General features: G+C 38.5%; 1 protein-coding gene across 1 annotated transcript in view; it reads left to right on the top strand.

Moving 5' to 3' along the window:
* The window catches only part of LOC134743505 (uncharacterized), a 290,261-nt gene that overhangs the window by 212,117 nt on the left and 63,883 nt on the right, over nucleotides 1–14,261 (top strand). Inside the window, exon 2 of the mRNA XM_063676965.1 lies at nucleotides 13,975–14,110. Coding sequence (XP_063533035.1) covers nucleotides 13,975–14,110 — 136 coding nt within the window. The remainder of the gene's footprint in view (nucleotides 1–13,974; nucleotides 14,111–14,261) is intronic.

A 14,261-nucleotide genomic window follows, 5' to 3' on the forward strand; every position in this document is an offset into this window, starting at 1 on the left:
AAGTTCATATTAAACAAGAAAAATAAAAATAACTATGGGCCTTGTTGGGCAGGTACCTTTTACCTTATGTATTATGTAATGCATAGTAGCGCTGTTTACGCTTCCAATTTTCTTTTTTTTTTGCCTTGTCTTGCCTTGGCGCGTGACAGGCCTTAATTGATAAACCAGGGAGTTTCCTACGTTTCCTGCATCTGACTACATTAGACCAACGAGCATTACGATTGTCCTGGGACAAACAGTGACGGATTGATTACTTAATTGATCCCTTTCAGGATAGACATGTATTTGTAACGTTGTTGTTTTTTAACGGCCTTCTAGCCTAGTTGGTAGTGACCCTGCTTACGAAGCGGGAGATCCCGGGTTCGGATCCTGGCATGGGCATTTATTTGTGTAAGTATAATTATCACAGATATTTGTTCCAGTGTTATTGATGTTTTCCATGTATTTATTTATAACTATATATATATCGTCGTCTAGTACCCAACAACACAAGCCTTATTGAGCTTACTGTGGGACTAGGTTGATTTGTGTAAGATTGTCATAATTTTTATTTATTTAATTGTGATGAATCCTCCAGAAAGTAATTATTGATGTGGATTGGTCCTGTCTTGTTTGACTTCAGATTTTAGATGATTTATTGATAAATGTACATCTCATTTACATGTCAAACAAAAATAGAAAATATTCAAAGATAATATAAACATTAAATTATAAAGTTACATAATATTAAATTGCACATTATATTATTTTTATTTACAGGGTTTGATTGTAGTGTTAGGATTAATGATCTTTTTCCAGAAATTCGTTTACATTGTAGCACGCAAGGTCAATAAGGAGTGCTTTAAGTTTTTTTGTAAATGAGGCATTACTATCCTGTTTTTTTATGTGTTCAGGAACACAGTTATACAAATGGATCCCCGCAACGCTGAGAGCCGCGCGAGCCTTAGCTAGACGTGTGCGCGGGGGCATCAACAGGTGCCGACTGCGTGTAGGTCTTTGGGTAGATTGCCCGTATGTTTTATAGTTATGTAGGTTGCCACGAATGTATGTACAAGCAGTCAGTATGTAAACACTTGATAAGGTAAGGATTTTGTGATGTCTGAATATGTCTTTAGCGGGATGGTCTACCGGTTTTCGATCTATGATGCGCAAAGCTCGCTTTTGAATTTTAAAAACTGACGATATCCGAAATAGTGTAGAAGAGTGTGAAAAGGCGTAACGGTAATAATCCACATTCAGTGTTTTCCATGGAATACCTGATATAAATAGGTGCCCGCCGCTAAGAACCATTGCGTCGCAAAAATAAGTTTTCTCCGCGCTCACCATTCGAGTTTATCCATTCTTGATACCTACTAGCGGCTAGTAACTAGCCATTTGTTAGAAAATAAAGTTTACATTGGGACAGAAGATTGGGAGGTCAGGTGATAAAGTAAGTTTAACACGTACCGCACCATTATAAGAGAAAGAGGAAGAGGCACTGTCATTGTCATGCTTGCACGTCGGTACAGACGACTATCGTATTCGTACAGTTTAAATCGATATCATGGTCGTATTTGACTACGTCTATGTCTCTTTCAAACGCTCGGTGTTAAAAAGTGACACTTATTAATAAAGTCAGCAATAACACAGCTGTAATAGTAAGGCCTTTGTCCATCGATGGAACACACTAACAGGCTTTAAAAAAGTGCAAATAGAATACTACTGCTAAAAGATTCCGACGCGCTCACCATCCTAGTTTATCCAATTCTCTCCGTGGGGTCTCTAACTTGTTTATTTCGAAGTTAAATGAGATACATTGTGTTTTAAATTTGTTCGTGAGACAATCCGTCATTCCTTATTCAATGGCCGCCGTGTCCAGTTATTAATATTCGTTAAACGCCATTGTGCTTTCTTTTTACTTTCCATTTAACGGTTTCTTTTGGGGGAAATTTTGTTGTTCACCTTAATCTGAGACAAGACATGATAATTGGCATTATCAATTTTTAAGGGATCTGAGGCTTGGGAAATTTTCTATGAACATTGCCCACGTTATACTTATACAATTTTAATAATAAGAACGATAATCGTGAGTAAAACCTATTTAAAATGTAGACCGTTTGATGATCCTTTAGCATAAAAGTTTTTAATTATAAATGTAATTTTTTATCAGTATATGTACAATGTCAAAGGGTAACAGGTACTTAATATATATTAACGAGGGTTTATTTATATTTTAATGTAATAGTTAATATAAAAATGATGCATATAGGGTAACAATTTATACATTTATATTTTGAAGCTGTATTCGTCAGTCTTTTACGTTGCATTCACTATTTACACGCGGTACTGTATAAAAATAGTAATAACTTTTTACGATTTTTACGAACATAAAATATTTGTGAAAAAATACCAGGATATACACGAATAAGTGGAGGTACCTACTATTTGATACGCGAATTAAAAATAGAATAATTTGAAAATAAATCTAGGTTCTCTTTTTAATTTTCGTTCATGGCGAATATATAGTTTGTCAAAGGACTGTCTCATTTCAAACATAGACAGAGAGAATCATACTATATTTTTCTTACACTGGTACTAGCACCCAAAAGAATAGGATGAGTAGTTTTTTTTGTTCTTATTTACTGACAAGATTTGCTTGACCAACTATAGCGATTCTTTTAAGTTCGGCTCTAAAAATATTAGTGATCATATCACGTGACGTTCTATGCATTTTTCGATACTTTTTTTAGCTATCAAAAGATATGATTTGTAATTGCATCATTAAAATGTATAGAGCCCGAAAAAATCATCTAAAATAATTCATACTATACCACTAGCGTCTCAGCAAAATTCCGAGCATATTCCGGCAATAAAGCCTACCTATTCCTACAGACAGGCTAGCTAAGCTAGCCTAGATCTATTCATACATCTTGAGAATACGTGACAATCGTGTAAAGAAAACAAATCAAACCAATCGAAACTAATAATGTTGAGATGGAAACGACGACGTGACTTTTCGTCGCTACTGTCATCTCGATACATTTTAACTATTTGCGATTGGCGATAACCGATTATCATATGTCTTGGCTACGTCCCAGGTACAATCGGGGGCATTCCCGGTGCACCACCTTAAGGGCAAAAATCGTTTTAACTCCTTGCATACGGTCAGGCGATATCACAAAAGTGATGACCAATATCACTTAAAAATATGAGTGTTGAAAAAAAAAAGGTTAGCTCACGTAAAGTTTATTGCTGCTCATTGTCTTTGTGACGGCCGGCATTTGCAAACAGATAAGGAATCCAAGATGCATCCTAATTGGTTTTCATTAATGGGGAGGCGAAGCTTAACCTAAACAACAGCAACTAATCCCTGAAAGGGATAAGTTCGCCTTTGTACAAATGATGCGTTTTTCTCTTGTTTTATGTTTATTTTTGTACAATAAAGAGTGTTACTACTATTACTACTAATAAACTGTCCTTACTACCAGTTGTTTGTCCCATTACCTGTTTTTATTACCCTTTTCACTATTAACATAAAGAATCCTAAATGCATCGTAATTGGTTATCTCTAAGGGAGGCGGAGTTTAGGTCGCTCGTAAGGATCAAGGTAATTTTTTTCTAAAGTGGCTCACCGGGAATGTCCTCGATTGTACGTATCCCACGTTACGGAAGGTAAGGTATTAGTGCGCCCGTCTGTTTTACGATTCTAGACCACAAGCGGTACGATATTGCTTCAGCGGTCGAATTTGCATGGAAAGAACCCCCTTGAGCCACGGAACGATCCGCGATTGCTTCCAAACGGTACCTGTTACTATTCACAACTCCCTGAAATCTTGCCAAAAACCAGTTACTTAATAAGATCTTCGATTTCAAATACTTGTTACAGATTTTAAAGTTAAGATAGACTGGCATTAGTTTGGGCATAATGTATTTGGGAATGACATGCATTGCCTCGTCGACCAGAATCCGAGAGCGGCCATTAAAGAAAAGATTACGGCGTTTGGGGTGATATGCAAAAAATGTGACTGCTTTATGGTGCTACTAGAGTATGACCTTTCCACCCACGCGCTTTAGGTACTGCAACTGAACTAATTTCATTCATTAATTCCGATTTTTTTCCTCTTCTGAAACCCAAGCCCCGTCAAAATTAATACAACTTTATTTAATTACATTTTTATTTAATTAAACATATTTACTTTGAAACAAAACTTCAGCGGAAATTGCTTGGAAAATTATTACTTGCGAAATTATTCGAAATTCCACGAAGAATCCTTATAACGACTTCCCTTATTTTATAACTTTGTCTGCGTTGGATGATAATGATGATAGATAATATCCTTCCCCGGCCTCAAACTATCTCTATACAACATTTTATCTAAATCGGTTCAGCAGTTTGAGCGTGAAGAGGTAACAGAGGAGACACAGACAGGCTGTTACTTTCATATTTGTAATGACTAGGTCCGACTTCGTACTAATATAGTAGGGATTAGTAGGGACTCTGTTGCATGGCATTAGCAATGACAAAGTGTGACAATATCATCATTAACCATTCGTATATATGCCTTGTCCCGTATACGTCTCCGACAATTTGGACTGTAATTTACAATTTCAAGATTATTAAGTGCCAGTTGCACCGTCCACACTCGACAGACTGATCAACGTCATCCGGCGCGCCGCGGCGGTTTACTATGAAATTTTCCATACAAAACAATTTAGCGAACTCTTTAACGATGACAAACAGTTTGGTGCAACCGACCCTAATTCAGTTCCAAATTTTTGAGAAAGGCATACGAAGGGTTGTTGTCAAACTTGTATATTCGTTAATATGGACACTCCCTCATTTTGATCTATTCAAATCGGTGCAAAGTTAGTTAGTTTTTGTCAAACTAAGTAACAATGGCATTGCAGTTATAGTATATATGAATAACATACCTAAGTATGGGTATGCATCGGTTTCTTCATCACTGAGGGTCGTGGTCACTTCTAGGGAATAGCTTATCTTGGACAATTTGCCGCCACCGTCTGTCGCCGAGTGTAGGGCACCGTGGAGCGTTATTACATCAAAGGGCTGAGCGACTTTGGTCTGTCCATCGCATTGGGCAGCGTCTCGGCTCATCCCCTTCGATTTTACCAGTGATTACAAGCTTTTCAGGTTATCACTGTCTTTCCTGGCAATGTGGCCAAAATACACAAGCACTTTGCGTAAGCAGATAGTAGAACCTGGTTGTGATGTTCAATTCATCAAGGATCGATGCATTAGTGCGGCGCGCTGTCCAGTGTATGTTCAGCATCCTCCTCCAACACCACATCTCAAAGGCATCAATTCGGTTACGGTCAGCTTTCCTAAGGGTCCATGTTTAGGTAAGTACATTATATTTAATCCGTTACAAAAGCTGCCTTAGAACTCAGACACCCACCGTATTATAAAACTGTATTCCTCCATAAAATGCCCCGCATAATTTAATCCGGCTCCTACTTCAAGTTTTTCCATTCCCGCCGGCGAAACAGTAATATCTCAGTATAACACCCATGGCGAGATGAGACTTTGTCTTATTAAGCCCGTTTATGAAGCAAGCCATTTATTAGGAGCAGCTGTGACCCTGTCTTAGCGAGGGAGTTCACTGTAATCATTTAATGTCTGGAGCCTTTTGTTTACTACATACGTGTATGAGCGATGTGAAGTGTTTAATTGTTTGGGTGGTTTAATTAGTACTAGTAGTAGTTTTGTGAATTTAAGTATTTATAAATATGTATTGAAGTATTTATATCGTTGTTTAAGTACCAAACTTATTTATTGAGCTTACTGCGGGGCTTAGTCAATTTATGTAATAATGTCTTAAAATATGTATTTATTCATTTAATTTGACACTAGAGAAGCTTTCACCCTACCTCTGAGGACATGCCTACTACTTCACCATAAGTTGTCGATTATATTATACATTACCATTCGCCAGTAGATCAGCGATGGAACCCGGGACTCGAGTAGTTAAATATCGGAAACTTCATACGAAAATGTGTTCTATCGAAGTACCATGGTTGTTCCAAACGATTGCCCAGCTCGAACAACCAGGAAAGGATGACTAGAACTTAATCGAGACACTTTTTGGTTCTTGCTTATTTTTCTTTTTAATATACAGATTCTTAAGGGAAGTATCGGGAGAGGAAAACCGAGGAAAAGGTGGATGGACTGTGTGAGAGATGATATGAAACGAACGCAAGTGAATGATGAGATGACGGGCGAGAGAGAGGTATGGAAAAAAAAGCCATGCTGCGCGGACCCCAAATGAATGGGATAAGGGCAAGCGAATGATGATTCTAGATTCTTAAGTGACTTTTTAGTGACACAGAGACTGGTGACTCCAAGTTCAAGTTACTCTGGTTGTCTAGCGAACTCTACTTTTCCCTGGCCAGTCGCAATGGTAAAACATTTCCAGGAGCGGCAGACGGCGGTCACGTCGAGGCAGGCTGACGCCGCGCACGTCCATTCGCAAATGGCGCGCAAAATTATACGCTCCGCTCCGCACACACGAGCGCACCGTAATGTACTCGGGAGCACAGAGGTTTGCTTGTATAGAACACCCGTATGGGTCGTTGTAAGTAAGTAACAGCGAAACTGTGAGGCGCCTACAAATAGCTCACAATGGAATGGGTCTCGGAAGGAGAATTTTGTAACGTTAAATGTGTAACGTTAAAACTGTCACTAGGGCCGTTTTTTTTTTTTTTTTTCGTTTGCATAAACATTTTGCTGGTTTGAAGAGCTTATTCTGGGAGAAATACATACGAAATCAAAACTTGTCCAAAAAAATTTGTCGCTTAACTTCTTACTCACATAAATCCAACTGTCATATTTTGCGATTTTGGTATTAAGAAAAGGTACTTAATAGGGTAGGTTAAGAGGGTCGAATGGATTTATCCGAGTTTGAAGTTACGCGACACAAATGTATGTAATTTTTCGTTGAGCTACGAAAATTCCATACGTTTTCGTAACTCAGAGGAAGTTTTTTTAGGACATACGGTGAAATTGTGCTTATATTGTAATATATTGTACAGAATAGGGAACTTTATCTATCCACTCACTCACTAACATTAGCTTTTCATGTAAATCGCGATACATGTGATATCTATTTAGATATCATGTCTGTGTGAAGATTCTTTACCTCCAAACGCAAATAGCTGAACGAAAAAGAATATGCAATCCACATACGACATTTGTTTTTTAAAGCATCTTTTCCACGAGCTCATCTTGTTATGTAGATTCTTGCTTTCGGAAAAGGATGAGCGTCGCTTTAAAATGAAACCAAAAATCCCTTCTTTGTGTAATTTGCATAACTTTGACATTTGCTCATGACTTTACGAAATTGGTTAATTAGAGCCATGTGGCGGGGTTAGAGGCAGGGGCGGGCGGAAATAAGGTGCTCTTTATTTCACCCCCTTACCTGGGTCCGTATTGCGTTCTTTCTTTATGTAATTAGAATACGAAATGTCATCTAAATTAACAGGAAAGGGGACGAAGTCACGTGACCGCGTTTCCATACAAACGTAGACCTCATTTTCCTCCCTGAATATTGGCATTATGGAAAATATTTTTAAGCAATTTGATTGATGCATATTAGATAACCACATAACCACAACTATGCCCCTTCGTTTGATTCTTTTCGATTATTACGACAGTTTTTAATTTTTTATTTATAGAATTTAGTATAGTAGGTATATCACAATACTACATGTATGTAGCTATTGCTAATAAGTTATAGATAAACCTAATTATATATGAGAGCATGCCGCTTGCGCTTGACCATGGTATAATCATATACTCCGCCTGGTACTCTCTTCCGAGACTCGCGATTCTCGCGAAACACGTTAATGACACAAGCCTACGTCATCATGCTGTTCACAGGTTCTCGATGACGTACGCTTGTGTCAGTCACGTGGTTCGCGAGTCTCGGAAGAGAGTACCAGGCGGAGTATATTATTATACCATGCGCTTGACCATGTTTTCACGTCAAGTCACATCGTGTTTTTTATATCGCCCTATACATACATATAAAAGGCATAGCTATGGTATACAATAAATATGGGGATTATGTTTGAGTGGAGAAGCGGTCTTCCTCTATCGGTCGGTTTTTTTTATTCGGTGACTATAGATGAGGTCTTGGTGGCTCAGTTGGCAGAGCGCTGGAGTATCTATCCAGAGGCCGTGAGTTCAAGTCTCACCCAAGGCAGTAATTTTTCTATTTTTAAATTTATTTTAAGCTTAATAGCGTCGTTCGCAGACGTTTCTGCTTGTTAAAAAATAATTAAGTTTTATTTTATTTATATTTTAGTTCTATTTCAATAAACTTTATAACAGTCTACATGAATCAATTAATTATTATGTCTAACGAATGTTTTCGTTTAATTCGATGTATGTAATGAGTAGACATGTCCTGAATTGGCTGAAATATTATACCCAATAGGTTAGGCCCGGCGCCATTGTTATTAATACAATAACAATAAATAGCCCTTATAATTATGGCTGTGCCAACACTGCCAACTGCCAAAATTAACGATGCAAACTAATAATTATACACATTGAATTAGCATATGAATGTTTTCAATTATTGGCCGAACCTGCAGGTAATGAGATTCCTATTCAGTCGATAACACGAGGGAATAATTTAATAATGAATTTCGCGAAAACCTCGTGCAATTGATTTTAAAGTAGCACCCACAGACCAAGGCGGTTTACTGTGAGTAGCACCATATGTACAGTAAAAGTTTTTTTTAGTTTCATCGTATTTTTTATACATGTCATTCTAAATTCTACTTGTATGGCCACTGGCTACGCCACGCATTTTTTTCTGACTTCTTGCGTTTTGGATAGAAACAACCTACTTAAATTAAGAGGTTTTCCCGAGGGGCTACAGTATGGGGTTCTTCAAAAAAGGAGTGTACAGGTTTTTAAAGGGTCGGCAACGCGCGTGTAATATCTCTGGTGTTGCAGGCGTTCATAGGCTACGGTAACTGCTTACCATCAGGCGGGCCGTATGCTTGATTGCCACCGACGTGGTATAAAAAAAAAATAATAATAATAAAGCAAAATTCCTATCAAGTAAGAAAGCGGAAAAACTGCTGAATTAATGTAGTTTGTACACTTTTCATTAAAGTATTTATGTTTATTACCGGGGCGCCCATATATAACTCGTATCTCGCCGTCTAACCAATTTTATGATCTATTCTTTACCATTCCGATAACGAAAAAAGCAAATAAGCTCCGGCTTGCCTAACGCATCTGACATTCCGCCGATGAAAATTCAGTAACGTTATTACTAGTAACGTTTTATGCGACTTTCCATTACAGAAGGGTCCTTATGCTTTAAGTGCAATAAGGACCTTTTATCTGAAATTACAGCAGAAAATTCTATAAGAAGGTCCTCTACTATGGCCCGTTATTGCACATGAGTTATAAGGACCCTTCTCTGATGGAAAGCCACATATTTTGCCAAACATCAGACTTCAGACTTAAACCTTAGCATCAGCTTAACCTAGTTGGCAGCTTTGTGTAATATTATCCCCAGATATTTAAAATTCAAATTTCCCCCACAATGGCGCTCACGTCTCACTAATCGATGTCGATTGAACTGCATCCAGGGTATTTGCACAAACACTGGATCAGGCGACGAGCAAATCCGAGCGAAGTGACGCTCAGCGGTTATAAATCCTGGGTTTGTATTGCTATTGCTGTGGGATGCGGGCGAGCTGATCGCTCAATGGACCAGTGTAACAACAGTATTTGTTTCTAAAAACGTGCTATGGGAAGCAAATCCGAGAGAAATGACAGATAACTGATATGATTCCAATGAGTCTCTATTGTTTGACATAATTATTGAAAGTCATAATGTAAAGATTGTCATATTATCATTAGTCATAATTTGGTTTTTCTCAGAAACGCGTAACTTTTCAGGATTGCCATAAAACAAACCAAACCTAACCTATCTATAGGATAACCCGAGAAAAATGCTGAAAAGTTAACGGTTTCAGAATTATGACTAATGATAATATGACAATCATTACATTATGACTTTCAATAATTATGTCAAACAAAGGGACCCCGATTCTAAATATTATTCAGATATCAACAACGCATGCCGTATTGAAATTTCTTCTAACAATTTCACTGCACAGACGTCTCGATCCGACTGATGGCAGATTGGCATAAGAGGTCATTGTGACTGTCAATGTGTTTGTGTCGCCCGTAAATACAAGGATATTGGCATATGACGGAATCCTAGTTGTGTATAGTTGTGCAACTTGTATTTCGACTGCATGCCGACGTTGCAGTTGGCGTACAGTCTGGCAAAAAAGAGTAGAATTTAAAAAGTGGCAACACTGTAATGTCGTCCCGTTTTTCTTAGATTGATTTGAAAGGGACGACACTACAGTGTTGCCACTTTTTAAATTCTACTCTTTTTTGCCAGACTGTACAGTTGGCGTGCAGTCGGTTGAGTTCCCATACAAGTTGCAGTCGGGTTGCAGTCCGTCTGTATCGGCCCTTAGCGGCACTACGTCCGTTGTATTGTAGGTCCATGACGAAGTAAACCCTCCAGTGAATAAACACCCCCCATGCAGTAAATGGACACATTCACTGAGGGGTGTTCAGTATTTTTAAGTTTTTATTGGCTTAATACGCTAGAAACTAATTACGTTTCAAATTTGGAGCTTGTGGGTCTGCTAGAAGTACCATAGAATTATGATGATCGTGAGTGTGTCAGTGACAAAACTAAGGAACTTTGACATGCAATAATTCTTAAAGTACATGGAAAAACGCTAAAGAGAGGATGTTGTTCGTCGGCAGCATGGCAGGCAGGCTATTATTACGTTATTCTAAGTCCTATAAACGAAAGGGAATAGCATCCCTCGCTAATCCAGGCTGATTCTAGCCTTCGGAAATGTTCCCCCGGGACCTGTACGTATGGCCGCGATTCCCATCAATTAGCTACAACTTGGCCTCATATTTCCTATGCGGCGAGCGACTCGCGTTACTCGGTCGTCGTTATATCAATCTGTCGTCTATAATAATATATTCTACTGTTCCGTTTCTTAGATAAATAATAATAAATATTATAGGACATTCTTACACAGATTGACTAAGGCCCACGGTAAGCCTAAGGGGGCTTGTGTTCATGGTACTCAGACACCGATATATCTAATATATAAATACTTAAATACATAGAAAACACCAATGACTCAGGAACAAATATCTGTGCTCATCACACAAATAAGTGACCTTACCGGGATTTGAACCCAGGACCATCGGCTTCACAGGCTGGGTCACTACCCACTAGGCCAGACCGGTCGTCAAAGATACTGGGATACAACTCAAAAGTAGGACCTTGTAATTTGAAATAGGTATATATTTTTAAAATGTTGCTGCTCCATATATACTACTTACTATCTTCTTACGGCATATTAAAAACATAATACCGTTTACGTTCATCTGTTGCTCGGTCATCATCTGCATTTAATGGATACTATTTACATTGTTCAAATACCCATCAATCTTACTTACCTGAATTTCGGCGTTTGGAGTTTTTAATTAAAAATGGCCGCTGCGTTTTAACGATCGTTTCTAGTGATGTGCCGTGGGAATACAGTAAATCACGTTTAAGAAGAAGGGGCCGGCCGTGCCTAAAATGGGGCTTTAAGCAGGAAAACGTATGACCCGTAAAAAAATGGATGAGAACAGTTGCAAGGATTAATGTAAAATGGTGTATTACGCGGGAAATCGTATCAAACGTGATTGTATTAAGCGGATTTCACTGTATTTGGTTTGCCGTGGCAATACTACATTTAGGTACCTATTTTGAATATACTCCCACCGTAGGAGATTAAGGTAGACAGAGGAAAAGGTGGATGTGTGAAAGACAATATGAACAGGGAGAGGGTAAGATGAGATGACGAGTGAGAGAGACAGATACGTATGACAGTGATAAAACGTGCTGCATTAACCCAAATCCCAAATAAATGGCAAATGAACAAGCAAATAGTAACGTTAAAATTTAGGTATTTTTGCAAATAAAAAAGGTAAAACGTGCACGTTACCACGTTCAATGTCTTGAACCTAAGAATTCTGACATATCATGATATCTCACTTTAAAATTTCCAAATCGGGAACATTCGGGATCCTTTAAAAATCGGGAACATTCCCGGTTCGTAAAATATGCTCATCACTAATCATTCTATGGAAATACGGCGGGACCGCTCATAAATTAATCATTCACTCTGCTCTCTGCCACTTACAGACATTTCCTATTTTCTATCCTCGTTAAACTAAAGTTATGAATTAAGTTTCAAAATTATAAGACTTCTTGCGCTATTCTAGTTAATAAACAGTTGCTCTAGCAATTACTTGGTATTGCGAGGTAATTTCCCGTTTTTATGTCTTCTCTGAAAGCATTGGAATTCTGGAAAACTTCAGTTATTGGATGAACTTAATGAGTGAAAGTACGAGTACCTACCTACATACAAAAAGTATTGGCTTCGTTAAGGTGCTCAAAGAAGAACGAAGTGAAGTGTTAAACACATTATGGTGCGCTCTAGACTTGCAGCACCTACATCTAAAGTATTAAATTGTTGCTTTTTTAGCTGCTCGTAATTTTCTTTGCCGTATTTCACGAGACGACGAAGTAAAAAGTAAGTAGTAAGTATTAGTTGAAATACTTTCAACTAATTATGAGACAAACGCAAATACTCCAAAAAATGTATAAAGCTGTCAATTTTTGTCACGATTTAGTACAATCAGCTACAGAGATAGTTGACACCAGGAAACAAATTTCAATGCAGGGTGGGTCTATTTTCTCTGCAGCATACTGTACATTATGAGTAAGGGTTGCAAAAAAACACCATTTGATCGAATCATTTAGTAACGCTTGTGCGAATAACGTCCTTTCCATATGTACATAATTACATATACTTAAACATTAAACCCTCAACTTGTAATTCGTAGTAACTCGCATAACCTAACGTTCGTTCAACGCGACCCTTGCCGTTTCCCGTAAAATAAACACAAAGTGAAACATACCCGATTAATCAAACTACCTCCACAGTACCTCCGAATCAACTGCGCCGGCAAACACGGCTTGCCGATGTATTTAAATATTTCACTTGTCCCGCCGTTCCGTTCTCGCTGATTCAATTATTACCGATTAAAGTCTCACTCAATCACCGGCAAAAATGAGACCGAGCTTTTTACGAAGTGGATTTTGTATCTCATTAAATCGTCAGTCGCAAACTCGACCTTGGTTGCTCGCGGTGAAGGTGACTTTTAGAGAAATACCATCACCGCAATGGCTTTATGAAGTATTCGAAATTCCCAAATTGATACGGCCAACAACGCAAATTTACTAATGAAAAATGAAACACGACTCTATTGATAGAGTTGTTGGGGCAAATTTACATGTTGAAACTTTGAAATACCTTATTAGAGCTTGTTTTTTTTATATAGTGTCCTGGATTGTTTGTTTGGATTTAACAAGTAAAAACTAAATTCTGTTTGATCATGATTCGTTTGAACTGGGCAGTAATGGTTAGTTTACATACTTTTGAAACGAGTTTTGGAAACGAATTCGCTTTGAGCTGGTGTGGTTTGATGCTTGATTTTATGTTTTTTATCAAACGAATTCTATAGCGAAAGGGTTTTGGTAAATTCGAGTTTTTGGGATGGATTCAGAAATATTCAGATACAAATACAAATGAATTTATTTTCGTATTCAAATTTCCGTTCACTGTATTCAAATATATTTTATACTCAGGCCTAATTTTTGTTTTGATGTTTCAATGCAGGATTCAATGGTCATGGTCGAAGATACTGACGTGACGTGACGTGATTTACCTAGTTCAAAAGGTGAAATTATCAAGTTTCGTAAATGGTCAGATTATTAAACACGGTGTTACTAAGAAGACTAGGCAATAGTATTTCTCCCATACTTTTATTGATTAGTCATAACTTTGTTACAGGGGTGAAATTAACACCGTTCGTGCGACACTGGCAGCCGGCCGCATACGACCGCGTGCGGCGGCGGCGCTCGGCGTCGCCCGCGCACGCGCCCAAACTGCCCAGCACCCTGCGCCTTTCCTTCCGCGCACATGACAGGTAATCGCCTTATTCATAGACTAACACCGTTCGTGCGACACTGGCCGCCGGCCGCATACAAGCGCGTGCGGTGGCGGCGCTCGGCGCCCGCGCACGCGCCCTAACTGCGGAGCACCCTGCGCCTTTCTTTCCGCGCACATGACAGGTAATG

This window comes from Cydia strobilella, chromosome 8 (genome assembly GCF_947568885.1).
Source record: "Cydia strobilella chromosome 8, ilCydStro3.1, whole genome shotgun sequence".
NCBI lineage: Eukaryota > Metazoa > Arthropoda > Insecta > Lepidoptera > Tortricidae > Cydia > Cydia strobilella.